Genomic DNA, 19,130 nt, shown 5'->3' with positions numbered 1-19,130 from the left:
ATGTCTAACACCGGTATTATTATTATTAGGAAAGAGCCCGTTTGGAAACGTCTTTCCCCCCCAAAATCCTCCCTTACCTTTACACCCCTTTTCCTGGGGAAGGTTTGATAAAAATCCTCACCAATTTGCATATGTGACCACAGACCCAAACCCTTGGATCTTAAGAACAATGAAAAAAGCATTCAGTTTCTTAAAAGAAGAAAAAGTAAAAAAGAATCACCTCTGTAAAATCAGGATGGTAAATACCTTACAGGGTAATTAGATTCAAAACATAGAGAATCCCTCTGGGCAAAACCTTAAGTTACAAAAAGACACAAAAACAGGAATATCCATTCTATTCAGCACAGCTTATTTTCACAAACAGAATCTAATGCATACCTAGCTAGATTAATTACTAAGTTCTAAGACTCCATTCCTGTTCTGTCCCTGGCAAAAGCATCACAGACAGACCCAGACCCTTTGTTTCTCCCCCCCTCCAGCTTTGAAAGTATCTTTTCTCCTCATTGGTCATTGTGGTCAGATGCCAGCGAGGTTATCCTAGCTTCTTAACTCTTTAAGGTGAAAGGGTTTTTCCTCTGGCCAGGAGGGATTTTAAAAGGTGTTTACCCTTCCCTTTATATTTATGACAGCTCCCAAGGACAGCATTATATCGGGGTAGAGGTGTACCTTGAATGGAGGCAGCTCTTTGAAATTCCATTTAACATTTGATGTTTGAGATTTGGGAGCTCTACAAAAGCACCATGCCTGCTGTTTTGACAATCTTACATTAAATATTGTACTTCGGTTAATATAGTGTCTGGAACACAAAAATAATCATGTTTTGCTGTACATATATATCCATTATTGTTTCCCCTTTTTGACCTGAGCAGCTCCTCATTTAGGAGGAAAAATTAGTGATAGGTATTTTTTGGGGGGTGCAATCTTTTGTTTATTTATAAAGATTGTACAAAATCCTGTGTCTCTGACCACAGAAGGAATCAAATAGTAGGAAACAGCTTCTTTTGCTCAAGCACCAAGAACACTCTTTTCAGCCTGCATCCTTGACCCAAAATCCTCCCCCTCTTCTGAGGCCAAACACTCTGCTTGCAGCTGCTTTTTCAGCTGTCTGTGTTTCTCTCTGTGTTCTGCCTTCCCTCACACACATATACCTCGTAAAAATACTCTGCAAAAACTCCTTGGTTGGTTTCCATACTCCTTTTGTCCTAGGTGCAGGCTTAGCCTTACAGTTACGTTAACTGAAGGGTAGATTCACACCTATCAATCTCAATGAGGTTTTAACTCACCCCATAAGAGTATCATCCAGCTCATAAGAGTATATTATGGCGGTGTCAATTTCAAGTTCCATAGGTAAGGCTGAGTTGAATTTTGCATTATGTATGAAGAATATAGTATAGTCTCCCCAGAATTACAGCACTTGCCTCTTTGACTATAGAAATAATTTGTACAGGATTTGCAAATAAATCTATTAATTAGTATAGAAATTAACATTAAACAAAAATATTAATCCCGAAACTACTGGTAATTAGTGGATTTACTTCTTGTGACTCTTTGGGAATCTGTCTACATGAATTTATGAATTCCAGTTGGATTTTATGAACTCTGTATGTTTATAGACTTACTGGTGTCTTTCACTGGATCCTTGCATCATCCCTGGGCGTCTGTCCCTGAATAGAGCAGCGACACAAGGTGGGTAAGGTAATATCTTTTATTGTTGGTGAGAGAGACTCTTATCCACTGGGTTGGAAGCTGAAGCCCATAGAGGATTAGAGAATGGAAAAACCCTGGGAATAGGCCAGAAGTGAGAAATGTGTTAGAATCTGCTATTAAAATGGAGACTCTCTCAAGAAAGTGGGAAGAAAGCAGAACAGAATCAGAAGGCAAGACTGGTCAGGAGGAAAAGGGGTGCAGAAAAATACTGGACTCCTTGGAAGACACTAAGACTCTAAGGATGCTAAAGATTGGTAAGAAAACTGAGTCAGGATTTTGCATGCAGGTGTTTATTGTTCTATCGCTCTTTATCTCTCTTATGTACTGTCTGTCTATGGATAAAGTTTAGAAATACAGTAGAAACTCAGAGTTACGAGCCCCTCAGGAATGAAGGTTTTTCGGAACTCTGAAATGTTTGTAACTCTGAACAAAATGTTGTTCTTTCAGAAAGTTTACAACTGAACACTGACTTAATACAGCTTTGAAACTTTACTACACAGAAGAAAAATGCTTTTAACCATCTTAATTTAAATGAAACAAGCACAGAAACAGTGCCCTTACCTTGCCAAATTTTTTTTAAAAAAAAAAGTTTCCCTTTTTTTTTTTTTAGTAGTTTACATTTAACACGATACTGAACTGTATTTGGGGTGGGGTTTTTTTTTTGGTTTTTGTTTTATTTGTCTCTGCTGCTGCTTGATTATGTACTTCTGGATCCAAATGAGGTGCGTGGTTGACAGGTCAGTTCGTAATTCTGAGGTTCTACTGTATCTTTGCAAAGTCTCTGTGTTACTTGCTTTAACGATCACAAAGTCCCCAGAGGGTGAAATGGTAATCAAGAGTACCCACACAGATAAAGGTCAGGAGTGGAGGAGTGTGAGCTACTGAGGAGACTGGGGAGGTTAGCACTTGTCTTGAGGTTTAATGCAGCACCGCTCCACATCCAAAGAAGAGATATGAGCACTGGTGTCTGTATTCTGGGATTGTGCCTGAAAGACCAGACACAGAGCTAGCGTTGGGATGTTGTCCAGACTCAACAAACTTAGAAGGATGTGGGATCCAAGGTTTGGGCCTAATAGAGCACTGGTGATCATCCTTTGGGGCAAGCTCAGCTGTAACATTTGTAAATTCTACAAAAATTCATTCTATAACTGAATAACAGAGACTCTTCAAACAGGAAATTCAAAGTCCAGGTTAAACTTCAAAGAAATCTAAACATGTAACAGTTAGAGCACCAAAACGATGTTAACTCTGTCCTGTAAAGACACCAGAGGAAAAAGAAAAAAAGTGAATGTATCTTTAGAAAATTAATTTAATCTTATCTGAGAGTACTAACATTAAAATGCTTTAATCACAACCTTATGGTGATTGCATTGCATGGTATTACTACAGGGCAGAGTTGTTTGGCTGCCCTAAATATGCATTTCCGTACATTAGCATATTTGGATTTCTTTTAAGTTTTAATTTTAACTCCGAATTTTCTGGCATTACATATGTACTTGGTTTTGGAATAACTACAATATTCCTGTAATATATTTACCCTAAAGTACTCTGAACCTTCAATTTTAATTCAGTTTTTGTCTGGGAATGAGTAGATATCCTTTAAATGTATTATTCATTCAGGCAAGTTTAGCTGGTCTTATCACTGCCCTGTCTTAATTTACCTAATCTTGCAATTCTGCACAAGAGGGTGCATGATTCTATTAAATTAACTGCTCTAGTTCACTTCATTATAGCTATCAAAGGACTGTTCTATATTGTTGTTAAACCAAGAACAAGGGAAACATATTTAATTTTAGTCATTTTTATTGTGAATTAATTAGTTATTTTTGTAATCTCATATTTATATCAAGCTTCAAAAGGTAGCTCTCTTGTTTTATAGGTTGTCTCTCATTCACAGCCCATCCAGGATAGAACAGCTCACCTTTGCTTCTTAGTCCTATGGCCCAAAATTGAACTGTTAAATCCCAGGAAACCCTATAATGTAAAAGGAGTACCATCAGGGAACCATATAAATTAACTTTAACAATCTGATCAATATGGCTTTGATTAATATTTTCAAATAGTTGAGATTCATAATGTGTAAAGTTGGGCCAAGAGTGTATGTGTCACATATATTTGGCAGAAATGGCCAAATTTTCAAAGGTGTCCTCAAATTTATCCACAAGTTTTGTGGATAAGACAGATGTGTGTCTAAAGCCTGCATGTGCACTCACAAATCAGGTAGACAGAAAGTTAAAAGAGAAGAAGAAGAAAAAAAAAGGACTATAATAATGAGGGACACAAGTACCTAGATACGTAAGAAGAAAGGAGTGAAAAAATGTAGACAAGGAAAATTTATTCAAGGCCTTAGCTGTGAGGACAAGATGTCTGAACTTGATGTGGAAGGTAAATATATACCAGAGCAAGACTTGGTTTTCTCTAGCACTTTTCATCCATGTATTTTGTTAGTAAAATGGTACAGAGCAATAAGATAGTGTAAATGCTACATAGATTGCCCTCTTAAGTCACATGCAGTTTAGCTCTGTGATCACCCTGCATGGATAAAACTATTTCTTCACAATGTCCACAGTGGATTTTGGAGCTTATATTTTCTATACATCTGGCATCAAGTAAATGGAAAATAGGTGAATTGTTATTTATACATAGGACATCCCAGACATGAACAAACATCTTGCCTGCAATGTACATCCCATCTCACATGAGAAAAGACTAACGTACTCAACTAAATATTCATGGCCCTGCACAACTGTACTCTTGCCTGCATCTTTGTTCTCTTGCCTCTTACTCTGTCTTTTGCTGCCTATGCAAACATGATTAAAACAGGGCTTCCCTCAGCCAAAGTGGAGTTACAATGCCTGGATTGCTTCAGCCAAATACCAGAGATAAAGAGGGAACCTCAGTTGGTTCTCTTCTTAGCTTCATCCTTTTTCCTTCAGATTCTTCCTCTCTGACTCACACTTCCAGATTCAGTTCCCAAATCTATACAATATTCCCTGCTAATTGTTCATTATGGATAAATGAATTAATTCTAAACAGCTGGCCTACCCATGCTCCTTTGACATCCTTGTCAGGACAGGAAATCCTGGTGCTTCTTCTAGCTCAGTGGTTCTCAATCTGTTTATCATTATGGGCTACATATGTGGCCCACATAACACATACTACCTGTATGGCCCTGAGGATGTCACATGGGCCGCAGCTGTGTGCTGATTGGGACACAGGTTAAGAACCATTGCTCTAGCTGGATGGAGGGAGACAGCCAACCCTTTTCCTGCTGAACTCTGGATGATGGGGCAAATTTAGCACAGGGACAGAGAGGAGGCAGCTTGTGCTTTTCTTATTCAGAGACAGCTAGTTGCTTGGTTTGCCTCGTGCAATGGATGCAAAATCCCTGGGGTGCAAGCCTGTTTTTGCCACACCTTCCCATGCTCCTATTTGTATTACTCCCATTTAAAGAGGAGAAAATGGAATGAGAGAATGCATATGGGCAAGCCATGTGAAGAGTGTACCTGAGAGAACTAACATATGTTTAGCTGTTGAACTAAAAAGATGCAACTCTTTCACTACGTTTGCAAGACATTACTTGGGCTTTATTCTGCTTACAGCCTAGTGCTCCATGTCAAAGTATGCTTAGGAGATGTTTCGTGTTTGGTTTCGCTATGTCCATCTTCTCTCTCTCATACACTAGAGGAGTGGTAAATTCACATGGCTTTTTGTCATTTCTCTAAAGCAAATGAATATGAATTCAAACATAGGCTACAAAAACAGCACAAGCTGACTAAATGCCAAGAGTCCTGAGCAGTGAAATTAATCCAAACAGTGTGATTCACTGCTTGGTATTCAATACCACATCAGCTTCAAGCACATTATTATACTCATATAAAGGAACAACAAAGTAGTAGGGAAAAGGTTTTTAATTCTTATATTTTTAACAAATAAAGCTCAACCTCATTGAACTAAATGAATGAATTCAAAATGAACCTCAAATCCTGTTGGCATTAGGCTGAAAGCCAGCAGATCATGTTCTTTCTTCCAAAGTAGCGGTCTAGCTTTTGAAAGTGGCAGCCCTTTTGAAAGTGCAGAGGCTTGAGAAAACCCAGCTGCTAGTTCCATAAAGGGGCCTTTCTGAAAAACATGAACTGATGAGTGAGGAGAGAAGCAGGGTGGTGGTACTGGAAAAGCCATTACAGCTTTTTCAACACTGTAAGTACAAGTGGCAATAGCTGTTGAACATACAAAGGATTCGAATGAACGTTGTGACCTTGCAACAGCCTGCAATACTTTGCTGATGACAGGCTTGTCAGTGATCGACTAGGGAATTTTTGAGGTGAGAGGCCATTATTTATGACAATGCTGAAAACAGTCTCTCCCAGTTCCTAAGATTAACAACAAGACCTGAGCAAATAGTGCAACAAATTATTCACAAATCATTCAAATTTCAAAACAAATTCATGGTGTCATAGTTGATGCCTGATGAAGAGTTGGAAGCATGAGAATCTGTGTATCCAAGAGCAGAAGATAGAAATGCCAGAAGCTGGAGAATCACTAGGGGTCAGCAAGAGAGTCTGCTGAGAGAGGAAACTGAGGCAGGGTCAGGGTCCAATGAAGGCTCAGATAAAACCCTGTCACAGTTACTTTTATGTCTAATCAGAACAGCTCAGCTTTCCAATTACAAACATCCAATACCCAAAGCAATACTCAAAATGAAGAGTTTGTGGGCAGTTCACAGAAGAGTCAAAACAAGAGAAAAAAACAATAACTGAACAATTTTAACCAATAAACATGGACAGCATGATCTGTTCAGACAACATGGGAACAGAAAAAAAAAAGTTAAATTGTTTTTGGTGTGAATAGTTCACACAGCTCTAGTACCAGGTTTATGTAGTTGAGAGCAGCTGGTGATTTGGACAGTGAATAGCTCTGGTCTGCTGTTTAAACTGAAATATAGTAATTCAGGCCAGACAGCATAGGTCCTGCTTAGGTTTTAGATTTGTTCCAGACAAGACACTAGCTGTGAATTACTTAAGCCATAATTCACATCTTGTATATGTTTGATTGCTTAATTACATAGTTACATTATCATTTACAGGTAATGAAGTTCTTTAAGTGTTCTTTGCAAACTGAACATATGACATGAAACTGAAATAAAAAAGCACAGGTTGGATTTATTTTGATAGCTGCACTGTGGCACATTTAAAAAAATATGTCTTATGTGTTGATTGGACATAATCAACAAGATGGCCCTTATTCTAAATTCATCCATTTTACAGTAGTTTAACTATTGACTTCAGGGGAGTTATTCCTGATTTACAACAATATAAGTGGGTTCAGAATCAAGCCCAATAAGTGCATTTATCTGAAGTTATCATATGTATACAGCTTTATGTACTGAAATAAGCACAACTCTGTATTTTCTTTAATTGAATGAAACTCCAAATATAGGCACCCAAATGTGTAAGTGATGCCATATTATACAATTTATTATTAGTAATAAGTTATAAAAATATTGGATATTGTTAAACAAAAACTTATGCAACACCAGTAACTTCCCATCTGCAAAGTCTCCACAATTGAACTATTAAGCCTTTGAATTCCTCAAACGAACGAAAAACTATGTTCACTGTATTAAAAATGTGCCAGGATGCTAACCTTTGCATTCAGAAGAGGTGCCTCTCAAGCCTTGGCATAGAGCTTGTATTTAATAAACGTTGTCTTCCCAACAATGTACTAATTTGTTCAAATAGAATGTCACTATGTTAAGCTATTAAAATTATTTTTAAACCAAAATGTTCTTGGCCAATATTCATTTTAACTTCATCAATTCCTGTGGGAAAATAATTTCTGTAATATTTTTTAGTACCTGACTTTCTACTCTACTAGTTAAACGCTTTGCTATTGCTTTACACAAATGTTTCCCAGAGGTAGCAATACAACTTTAAGATGTGCAGTAAGACATGTATTTTAGCAACGTTTGCTTGATTTTTGCTTTCTTCTGACACTATGTAATCGGGGTGTGACAAGCCGGGTGAAAATTTTCAAGGCTTTGTTGACAGATATTTGTTTTCTTGACTAGATGGAAATTTTCTCCACAATTAAAAACATTTTTGGGTTTTCACTGAATTTTTAAAAAACTATTTAATAACCTGAAAATTTTAATTTTTATGTAAATGAAAAAGATCATTTCCATTGACAATTTTTCTGCCAGGAGCAGGGGCAGTCCTTTTCCAATAAAGTTGAGGTGGGGGTTAGATTCACAAAAGGTTTACCCCTTTTACATGGAAAGGTCCATGTAAATAACTGCTTCTTAGAGCAGCTTGTCATGGAACCCATAAGAGGAGAGGTAATTCTTGATTTAGTCCTAAGTGGAGCACAGGATCTGGTCCAAGAGGTGAATATAGCTGGATTGTTTGGTAATAGTGACCATAATATAATTAAATTTAACATCCCTGTGGTGGGGAAAACACTACAACAGCCCAGCACTGTAGCATTTAATTTCAGAAAGGGGAACTACACAAAAATGAGGAGGTTAGTTAAACAGAAATTAAAAGGTACGGTGCCACAGTGAAAGCCCTGCAAACTCATGGAAACTTTTTAAAGACATCATAATAGAGGCTCAAATGTATACCCCAAATTAAAAAACGTAGTAAGAGAACCAAAAACGTGCTACCATGGCTAAACAACAAAGTAAAAGAAGCAGTGAGAGGCAAAATGGCATCCTTTAAAAAGTGGAAGTTAAATCCTAGTGAGGAAAATTGAACAGAGCATAAACCCTGGCAAACGAAATGTAAAAATATAATTAGGAAAACCAAAAAAAGAATTTGAAGAATAGCTAGCCAAAGATTCAAAAAGTAATAGCAATTTTTTTTAAGTACATCAGAAGCAGGAAGCCTGCTAAACAACCAGTGTGGCCACTGGATGATCAAGGTGCTAAAGGAGAACTCAAGGACAATAAGGCCATTGAGGAGAAACTAAATGAATTCTTTGCATTGGTCTTCATGGCTAAGGATGTGAAGGAGACTCCCAAACCTGAGCCATTCTTTTTAGGTGGCAAGCCGGAGGAACTGTCACAGATTGGGGCATCATTAGAGGAGGTTTTGGGACAAATTGATAAACTACACAGTAATAAGTCACCAGGACCAGATGGTATTCACCCAAGAGTTCTGAAGGAACTTAGATGTGAAATTGCACGACTACTAACTGTAGTCTGTAACCTATCATTTAAATCAGCTTCTGTACGAAATGACTGGAGGACAGCTAATGGGACACCAATTTTTAAAAAGGGCTCCAGAAGTAATCCCGGCAATTACATGCTGGTTAGCCTGACTTCAGTACCAGGCAAACTGGTTGAAAGCATAGTAAAGAACAAAATTGTCAGACACATAGATGAACATAATTTGTTGCGGAAGAGTCAACATGGTTTTTGTAAAGGGAAATCATGCCTTACCAATCTACTAAAATTCTTTGAGAGGGTCAACAAGCATATGGACAAGAGGGATCCAGTGGATATAGTGTACTTAGATTTTCAGAAAGCCTTTGACAAGATCCCTCAGCAAAGACTCTTAAGCAAAGCTGTCATGGGATAAGAGGGAAGGTCCTCTCATGGATTGGTAACTGGTTAAAAGATAGGAAACAAAGGGTAGGAATAAATAGTCAGTTTTCAGAAGGGAGAGAGGTAAATAGTGGTGTCCACAGGGGTCTGTACTGGGACCAGTTCTATTCAATATATTCATAAATGATCTGGAAAAAAGGGTAAACAGTGAGGTGGCAAAATTTGTAGATGATACAAAATTGCTCAAGATAGTGAAGTTACAGGCAGACTGCAAAGAGCTACAAAAGGATTTCAAAAACTGGGTGACTGGGCAACAAAATGGCATATGAAATTCAATGTTGATAAATGCAAAGTAATGCACATTGGAAAACATAATCCCAATTATACATATAAAATGATGGGGTCTAAATTAACTATTACCACTCAAGAAAGAGATCTTGGAGTCATGGATAGTTCTCTGAAAACATCCACTCAATGTGCAGCAGCAGTCAAAAAAGTAACCACAATGTTGGGAATCATTAAGAAAGAGATAGATAAGAAGACAGAAAATATCATATTGACTCTATATTAATCGATGGTACATCCACATCTTGAATACTGAGTGCAGATGTGGTCGCCCCATCTCAAAAAAGATAATTTGGAATTGGAAAATGTTCAGCAAAGGGCACCAAAAATGATTAGGAGTATGGAACGGCTGCTATATGAGGAGAGATTAATAAGCCTGGGACTTTTCAACTTGGAAAAGAGATGACTAAGGGGGGATATGATAGAGGTCTATAAAATCATGACTAGTGTGGAAAAAGTAAATAAGGAAGTGCTATTTACTACTTCTCATAACACAAGAACTAGGGGTCACCAAATGAATTTAATAGGCAGCAGGTTTAAAACAAACAAAAGGAAGTATTTCTTCACACAATGCTCAGTCAGTCTGTGGAACTCCTTGCCAGAGGATGTTGTAAAGGCCAATGAGGTTCACATATATAGCCAAATATAGTGCTCTTTCTTGTACAAGAGGACAGGAAATACTTCACAGGTCACTCTTATGGTGTGCCTCTTCCAAAAGTCCCTCCCCATTCTACCTCATGGTATGTCTACACTGCAATCAAAGGTGTGATTGTAGCTCATGTAGGCACACCCATATTAGTGTTAATCTAGCTAGCATGGCTAAAAACAGAAGTGAAGATGTAGCAGGATGGACTGCAGCATTGGCTAGCAAGGTGAATATTTGCCGGTGAGAGTCTGTGTTGCCATGTTTTTTTACGGCTATCTTTAGTCATAGTAGCCAGGGTATATATTTCTGTCGCTGATGAAAGACCTAAAGATTACAAACTGGAAGAGTGCCTGAAGAGATCACGGGGGTACTGACTTCTCTCTTAGAGTATGTCTACGCTGCAGTTGAAGGTGTGATTGCAGCTCAGGTGAAGTATATCCATGCTAGCATTAATCTAGCTAGCACGGCTAAAGATAGCAGTGAAGACATGGGTGCACAGGCCCCAGCACAGGTTGTACAAGCCTGTCCAGAACCCCAGATACATAGTTGTGTTGCTAACCCATACCACAGTACATGTTGCTGGGTCTTCACTTGTTTTTTAGCCCTGCCAACTAGAGCTATGCCTACTTGAGCTACAATTGCACCTTTAATTGCAGTGTAGACATGCACTAAGAGAGGAGTCAGTGCACCAATACTATCTTCAGGCACTCTTCCTCCATTCTTCAGGAAACAGAAACCATGTAACTTAGCGGCCAATCACCCAGCTTGAATAGTGAACTCTGAAGATCAAGTTTCAGAGTAACAGCCGTGTTAGTCTGTATTCTCAAAAAGAAAAGGAGGACTTATGGCACCTTAGAGACTAACCAATTTATTTGAATTTATTTGAGCATAAGCTTTCGTGAGCTACAGCTCACTTCGTCGGATGAAGTGAGCTGTAGCTCACGAAAACTTATGCTCAACTAAATTGGTTAGTCTCTAAGGTGCCACAAGTACTCCTTTTCTTTCTGAAGATCAATAATTTGAAGCCAAGTATCAGAGGGGTAGCCGTGTAGTCTGTATCCACATAAACAACAAGGAGTCCAGTGGCACCTTTAAAGACTATCCTATTTATTTGGGCATAAGCTTTCGTGGTAAAAAACACCACTTCTTCAGATGCATCTTTTTTTCACTCCATGCATCTGAAGAAGTAGGTATTTTTTTACCCACGAAAGCTCATGCCCAAATAAATCTGTTAGTCTTTAAGGTACCACCGGACTCCTAATAATTTGAAGGAGAACTTGTTATGAACATTCATAAATAAAATGTGCAGATAAGGATCAACTGTTCTTCTTCCTCTCGTGTCCTTGTCACAAATTAGATATTTTTCCAGCAATGGTTGTTGATCAAGTGTTGATCAACTATAAATAAGGCTAAGATTTTGTCATGGTTATTTTTAGTAAAAGTCATGGACAGGTCACGGGCAGTAAACAAAAATTCATGGAAGCTGTCACCTGTCTGTGACTTTTGCTGCTGCGGCTCCATGGTTTCCCCTGCCACCATGGTGGCTGGGACCTGTGGGGTTTCCCCCTCTGCCCACGGCAGCTGGGAGCTTCAGGGTGACCATATTTCCTAAAGAGAAAACGGGAAACCCCCAGCCACTTGCCCAAGGTGTTTCCTCCCCCCCACCCCATCCAAGCTGTTGCCGGAACCCTGTGGAGGGCCCCCTCAGGAGTCTGTCACCTCTCATCGCTGCTGTCGCCTGTCCCTGGAACCCTACCAGGGCCCCGCTGGCTGCCAGCTCCAGAGTTCGGCAGCCCCTGGGGCTGAAGCAGAGAATGTCATGGAGGTCTCTGGAAGTCACGGATTCCGTGCCATAAACATAGCCTTAACTATAAATAAACAAACAAATTCATGCTTATGAGTAAGGTTAAGATTTTGTCACTGTTATTTTCAGTAAAAGTCACGGACAGGTCACAGGAAATAAACAAGACTTCATGGAAGCCTGTGATCTGTCCGTGACTTTTACTAAAAATAATGGAGTGAGGGGGGCTGACTGAAGCCAAAGTGTGGGGGAAGAGAGCCTGCCCCCGCTGCATGGGAGGGTGTCCAGCATGCTCCAGGGCCCCTGCCACAGCTCCAGTGGCTCAGAGCTCCAAGGTCCCCCCATTGCCTGATGGTTCCAGGTTCCCCTGGGGCTGAAGGGGCTGAAGTGGAAAATGTCATAGAGGTTTCTGAAAGACACAAAATCCATGTGGACAAAAAAGGGCTAAAGAATAAGAATAAATTTTCGTATATGGGAGTGGATCTGTCTATTTGTTCATAGCAATGACAGCTGGTGGTGAATGTCCTTTAGTTCAATCTTTCACATATGTCTACATATACGCTCTTGATCTCCTCTAGAGCATTCTGCTTCTTTCCACTGAACAAGATAAGGCAACAATCTTTTCAAGGTGTCACGGGCTTGTTCCTTTACTAAACCAACAAGAAGATCCAGCACTCTTTGGTTAAAACAACTATTCAAAGAAACAGAAAACATAATTTGAAAGGAAAGTAACACCCTGCATGATCTTTGATGAAGGACAGGATAGAGTCAACCCTATATATTTCCAAATAAACTGTCCAAGGATATTTACTTTTATAAACTTTAATTTATGGCTGTTTTAGCAGTGAAAGTGTGCTGGATCTTTTTGTTCTACTAGTGGTTTAATAAATGGCCCTCCTAACATTGGAACTTCATTTATTAACTTTAATGACTATATCTATGGAGTTGCAATTAGAGTACTCTCTTCCTGCTTTTTGCCTTTAAAAATGCACTAAGTAATTCAGGTGAAAATAAATTCTGGAACCCAGAATAGGAAAAAAGTAATTTTTGAGTGTTATTCATTTATGGGGCTTGATCCACCCCTGCTCCAATGGGGCAGCTACATCAGCAGTGACATTAACTCAGGGCAGGGTAGGTGGTTGTAACAGGTTGCACCAGGGAAGCTGTTTTAATGATCCGAGGAACTCTACACCACCATAATCCTTGGGGATGCATTAAATCTTCATATCTGTAAGATATTTTGTCCCTGCACGGCTGGTTTCTCCTACATTCTGGGCTGTTCTTTGACTTTAGGCCCTTCTCAACATCCATACGAGCACTGTGAATTATGCTTAGAATTTCTGATCTCACATTGTGTAGTATTATGACAAGGTGGCCTTTGTTCAGAATCCCATCATATGTAACAATTTCACCTCTATAGTACCATTATGTTTTATTATTTGGTGGTGCCTGGGCTTTTTGTGTTGGCCATCTCTCTAGTATTATACTCTCTCCATCCGTAGCACTGAGTAATCCTGTACTCATTTGAATGTCAAGTTTTGTTTCAGTAATGGGTGGTACTTGAATCAGACATACTTCAAACTTCTTTTCCTGCAGCTCTTTGCTTTCACTATTTATAAATATTCTTGAGCATATTCATTAGAAGCTCCAACATAAAATTCACCTTTGTTCATTTTTTTCCAGTGTCACAAACCTATCTGTTGTAGAGCCTTGTTTTGCAAATTGATCAAATGGCTCAAAAACAACTCTTTCTGCATCAGAGCATATAGTCCTCCACCAGAGCATATGTCCATGAGCATATGTATTTTGATTTGGTATTTCTTTGCAATTTGTACTGAAAGTGAATGGTTGCTTTTATTGAATGCTGCTGCTGTACCTCCTGTGTGGGAAACCTTTGCATTGTGTTCAATTGCCTTCACGTATATTGCAGATAAATATGGTGTTTGCCCCAAGTTTACTTTTGTGTTCCGCCTTAGAAGGCATTTTTAATCAGATGCACTTCCTTTTTGTCACTGCTCACTAATACTTCAATTTGGGGAGGACAATTTTCACCAGCTCAGCAAATGTCAACAGTCGTATGCAAAATGAAGTCTCTCTCTCACACAATAACATTACTTTGACAGTCAACTCTACTACAGATAATTTGGTCTCTAATTAACCCATCTGTATGCTGGATCCATACCACCAGAGGATTCTCCTTGGTCCATGCCAGACACATCAGTTCTTTGGCCAGAAACTGCAAGCAATGCAGTTCAAAGTGGACACATGGCACATCATCAGAGATCTGATGCCTATCTTTTAATTTGTCAAAGCCCCAATATGTAGTACAATGGTCCTGCTTCCTAATGGGAAATTTTGCCACTGACTTTCATAGAAGTAGGATTTGGCTCAATGTATAACAAAAACTCAGAATAAAGGATACAGATGAAAGAATAATGCAAAGCAGCTTAAAATAATGTTGGATAATTTCTTTTGCTTTAGAACATGCTCTATTATCTCTGCCTTATGAAACAGAATTTCTAATGAAATGTTTCATATAAAGAGTCTTGAAGTTTAAATCTCCTTAGTGTGATAGATATGCTTGCTTTGATCTGATTAGCTCTTGGAAATCCCCAAGGCTCCGGACTGCTGGCCCCATGCTGCCCGGGGTCCCTATGGAGAGCTCTGTCCACCATTAGGGAATTTTCCCTCCCTGAGAATCCCCTGTAACATTTCATGAACCCCAGTTTGGGAACCACTGGGATAGAGAGTGCATGGAAAGAACCAGGGTTACAACAACAGTAAAAGATAAGTCATCTTTTCCTTCTTGTCACACCTTTCGAGCTACTATAGTGCCTTTCTTTTTTTTTGATAGTTGATATACTAGTAGTTTGAGACTGTAAATAGTCAAAGACTGTCAAGAGGGAGTGGAGGTTTGTAATGGAAATCTAATAAAAAAAAAGTCTTAAGGAAGGATTTAAAGGAGGAGAGTGAGGTAGCACAGTGAATAGAATTGTGTATGCCGTTATCTGTCTGGTGGATAACAATTTGGACAGGTCAGCCAACAGTGATTTTAGCAGGACCAATGGTTCTTCGGGCTTTTTTTTTTTTTTTTAGAGAAACACTGGAGGATCTGGGACTGGAAAGAACAACCCCCAAACAAACTCCTGAATACCTGCAAAAAGAAAAGGAGGACTTGTGGCACCTTAGAGACTAACCAATTTATTTGAGCATAAGCTTTCGTGAGTTACAGCTCACTTCATCGGATGCATACCGTGGAAAATACAGAAGATGTTTTTATACACACAGACCATGAAATACCTGCACTTACTCTTACTATCTGGTGGTCCTGACAGTGACTAAACAGACTCTAAATGAACAAAGTAAAATTAAGAAAATACTGAAAGTTAAAATAAAAGTTTGGGAGAAATTTAATATACAGAGTAATTCATGTGCAAAACAGAGGCTGCAACGGTGTGTGTGTGTGTGTGGGGGGGGGGGGGCAGGGGGAGAAAGTATATTAAAATTGTAGACACTTAGAGGGGAAAAACATTACAGAGGACCAAAACAATATAAGTGGATTAATAAACATAGATGGGCCATATGATCTTCCTTGTAACCAAAATGATGTTACTATGGTACACATTAAAAAGACAAGGTGGGTGAGGTAATATCTTTTAATGGACCAACTTTGAAGCTTGTCTCTCACCAACAGAAGTTGGTCCAATCAGAGATATTACCTCACCCACCTTGTCTCTCTAATATCCTGGGATCAACATGGCTATAACAACTCTTCATATGTTACCTACTGTGAGTCAATAAACGCCTCAAGTTAATTGACATTATAGTTAGGCTTGACAGAATTCTATTTTTTATATAATTTTGATGGATAATATTGATTTTTTTTTAGATTTTTTTAATTTAAATTTTCAGTTACAGGAAATTAAGGGGGTAGGTCAGAAATTTTTAATGACAGCAGACAATCAGATTCAAAAAGTTAAAGCTTTATAACTGTTAAAACACCAGTTGTTAACATCACATGTCAAAATATACAAAGTAAATATCCTTACATCAAACTCTAAGTTCTTAAGCAGCAGTTTACTTTCTTTGCCTATTTGTAAATTTCCGGTATTACTGATGGAAATATTCTTTAGTGGGTTTGTACGTGTATTGTGAAATCAACATTTGGCAATTTCAATCTAACCCTTCCAAGGCTAATTATACTACTGTAAGACTTGTAATCATATAAACTGTCCTGATTTGCACTTGTATAGCTGTACATTTTAATGTATTGCAATATCAATTAGAAAATGTTCACTTTAGAAGTAAATATATTTTAACTGATAGTAGAAACAATTTAAACAATAATTTGCATAGACTTGTCTTGTGTATATTTTTTTAAAATTTCTTCCTTGTTGTTTTGAGCTTAAAACAATAATGTGGAACAATAATTTGAAGTCTATTTTATTTTTTAATTTTTAAACTAAACTTATTGGGTGACTGACCATATAATAAGATTTTATTAAATCAGACTTTGCTCATAGACTAGTCAAGATCACATTATATACAATTATGGTCTGTATCCCTCCAGGAATGATATCACACGAGATCAATACTGAATTTCTTGCATACCTAAAGTTCAGATATTATGATGATATAATCTGTAAGGGCCTGAGGAGACATGGCGTTGTCCAGTGAAAACAGGTGTTTGACTTAGGAGACCTGGATTCTACTCCTAGCTGTACCACTGAACTACTGGACGGCCTTGGGCAAGTCACTTCACCTCCGTGTGCCTCTTTCTGGGCAGGTGGGGCTCGTCAGCCATGGAAGATAGTCCACCTAGAAGAATGAAAACTCTGATCTCAAACCAAGATCAATAGGCCTGACTAGCTGGTTTGCAAAAGTTGTGTCAATCACAGGCGCTATATGGGTCTTCACTAGTGACACTGGCTAATGGGACAAGGTGAATGCCAAGCAAGCAAGCAGTCTGTAAGGGCTTGATCCAAAGCAAGCTGCAGGCAACAGGAGTTTTTCCACTGACATCAATGGCCTTTAGATCCCCAGGCTACATAACCCCAGGAATGACATCACAAAAGGTCTATATTGCAATTCATTTCTTACATACCCTAAACTCCCACTGAAGTCAATGGGAACTTAGCATATTGAGTAGTATCTTACCCCTAAGTGGTCACACTATCTGCAGAAAGGATTGATTTAAATGGAACAGCATGAGGAGTAAAACACAGCTAAATATAAGTGAAGGTGGCAGAATCTAACCTTACGTGATGATGACATTTTAGTACGTCAAGCATTTTGCTAAATCATTTTGTTTACAAAATATTTAAATTTAGTTTCAGTGACTATAGAATTCAATAGTAGTTCAAATTTTATATAAGAAATATGTATTTATTAAGGAATGGAGAAACTAAGAAGAAAATCTAATATCTTGATCAATAAATAGAAAAACATATTCAAATATTACAGTACACATTCTTACTACCAGTTTGACAGTGTTTTCTTATGGCAAGGAGAGAACAATGGCAAGTTAATTCAGAGGGCTCACAAACCCTTTGGATTTATAAAATAGTCTAATGTCCCTAAGAAACTTTTTCTATTTCCAATTACTTCTAAAGACATGAATAAGGTCACATAAAAATTGTAAATCTATGGGGGCAGCTTTGCCCAAGTGGGTGGGTGTGCAGCAGTTTAAAATAGAATATACAAATGAAATGAAAAAACAGCCATTAAAAACAAAGTGTGACACAGAGATCACAGAAGGTCAGCTGAAAAACCATCATAAAATTATTAGCATTTCAAGGAAACACTGAAATTAAAATCCATTTTGATCTTTTCATGGAAGGCTGTTGACAATGTTGAATATGATGAGTGAGAATTATGGATGTCTAAACAGAGATTTGCCTTTGAACATTTTTATTATTGTTTGAGTGCTAACACAGTATAGTACATTAAGCTAAGAAACTAACGATATCTAAAATATGGATTACATTGGACTTTTGAAATTAACCTTTATGTTACAGGAGTCTCCATTAAGTATTTACAGCAAGTAAAGACATACCGCTGGAGACATTCATTACAAACCCAAACCCCAACCCCTTCCTTCAATACTTAAACACTGTCACTTATTTTTGAATTTCATTCTGTCTAATTCCTGTTAATATAAACCATCAAAAGAATAAGTGCAAAAACATTTGATACAATTCTAGCCCTGTTTGCAGCTAGCTAGACTGATAGTAAATTACGGTATATTATAATGCCAGAAATCCATCAAAGAACATGAGCTGTCACAAAGGATTGTTAAACTAAAGTGCAGAATCATATGCATATTTATTTTAAAAATCTGCTATTGAAGTTTATCACATATCTGTTTTGCAAAATACTAAATAATATAAAAATGTTAGGTGTACTTACAATTTGTTCCAAAAATCAAGAACATGTGGAACCAGCAGGCAGATGTCATTTCTCTCACACAGCAATAGAGTTAATAAAAGTGAGCGTATATTGTCTCCTAAATAGCACGCAAACCACAGTGATTGCTGTATGTTCTATTTCTGACTGCCACCTTCAGCAGAATACAAAGCAAGCTTCCTTCCCTTTCTTTGCTCCCTCACTTACTCTCCTTGCAGTCTCTCTCCCTCACTCTCCCCCAAGCAGTGATAGGGGGAAAAGTTTCAGAGAACATACAGTCTCTTCTTGTTTACACTAAGGATCTTGTTTCTGTGTCCTGTGATAGACTAAGGCTGGTGTGGGTGCATTGACAGATATTTCCCTGATTAAAGCCATTACACAGAATAATCAGCACTCTAGATAATCATCAATGGAACTAGGGACTTTTTAATATTGTTATTGGGAAAGTATTAAAGGAAAATGAGTTCATTTAAATTAATCCCTTCTAAATTAAACATTTGTTACAGTTTGGATAAAAGATTAGAGGTTTTTCTGGTAAGGGGATCTCCTATTAGGAAGTCAATGATTAGTTAAAGTATAGTAATATAAACAGAATTTATTTCCTGTAACACCACATAATTTACTAAAAAGAAGAGTTTATATTAACAACAATAATTAAGTACTGGTTTTGTATCTTTACC

At 38.1% G+C, this 19,130-nt stretch overlaps 1 protein-coding gene across 4 annotated transcripts in view; it reads right to left on the bottom strand.

Annotated features, from left to right (window-relative positions):
• Positions 1-18,772, bottom strand: part of RXFP1 (relaxin family peptide receptor 1) — a 91,674-nt gene extending 72,902 nt beyond the window's left edge. For all 4 annotated transcript variants that reach the window (XM_073341463.1, XM_073341464.1, XM_073341467.1 and 1 more), the window contains exon 1: positions 18,454-18,772. In XM_073341463.1, coding sequence (XP_073197564.1) covers positions 18,454-18,502 — 49 coding nt within the window. In that variant the 5' untranslated portion in view covers positions 18,503-18,772. The remainder of the gene's footprint in view (positions 1-18,453) is intronic.
• Positions 18,773-19,130: the final 358 nt, after the last annotated feature.

The sequence above is a fragment of the Lepidochelys kempii genome, chromosome 4, assembly GCF_965140285.1.
Source record: "Lepidochelys kempii isolate rLepKem1 chromosome 4, rLepKem1.hap1, whole genome shotgun sequence".
Taxonomy (NCBI): Eukaryota; Metazoa; Chordata; order Testudines; family Cheloniidae; genus Lepidochelys; species Lepidochelys kempii.
Note: the sequence above shows the minus strand (reverse complement) of the source record. Positions and strands in the feature narration are given on the sequence as shown.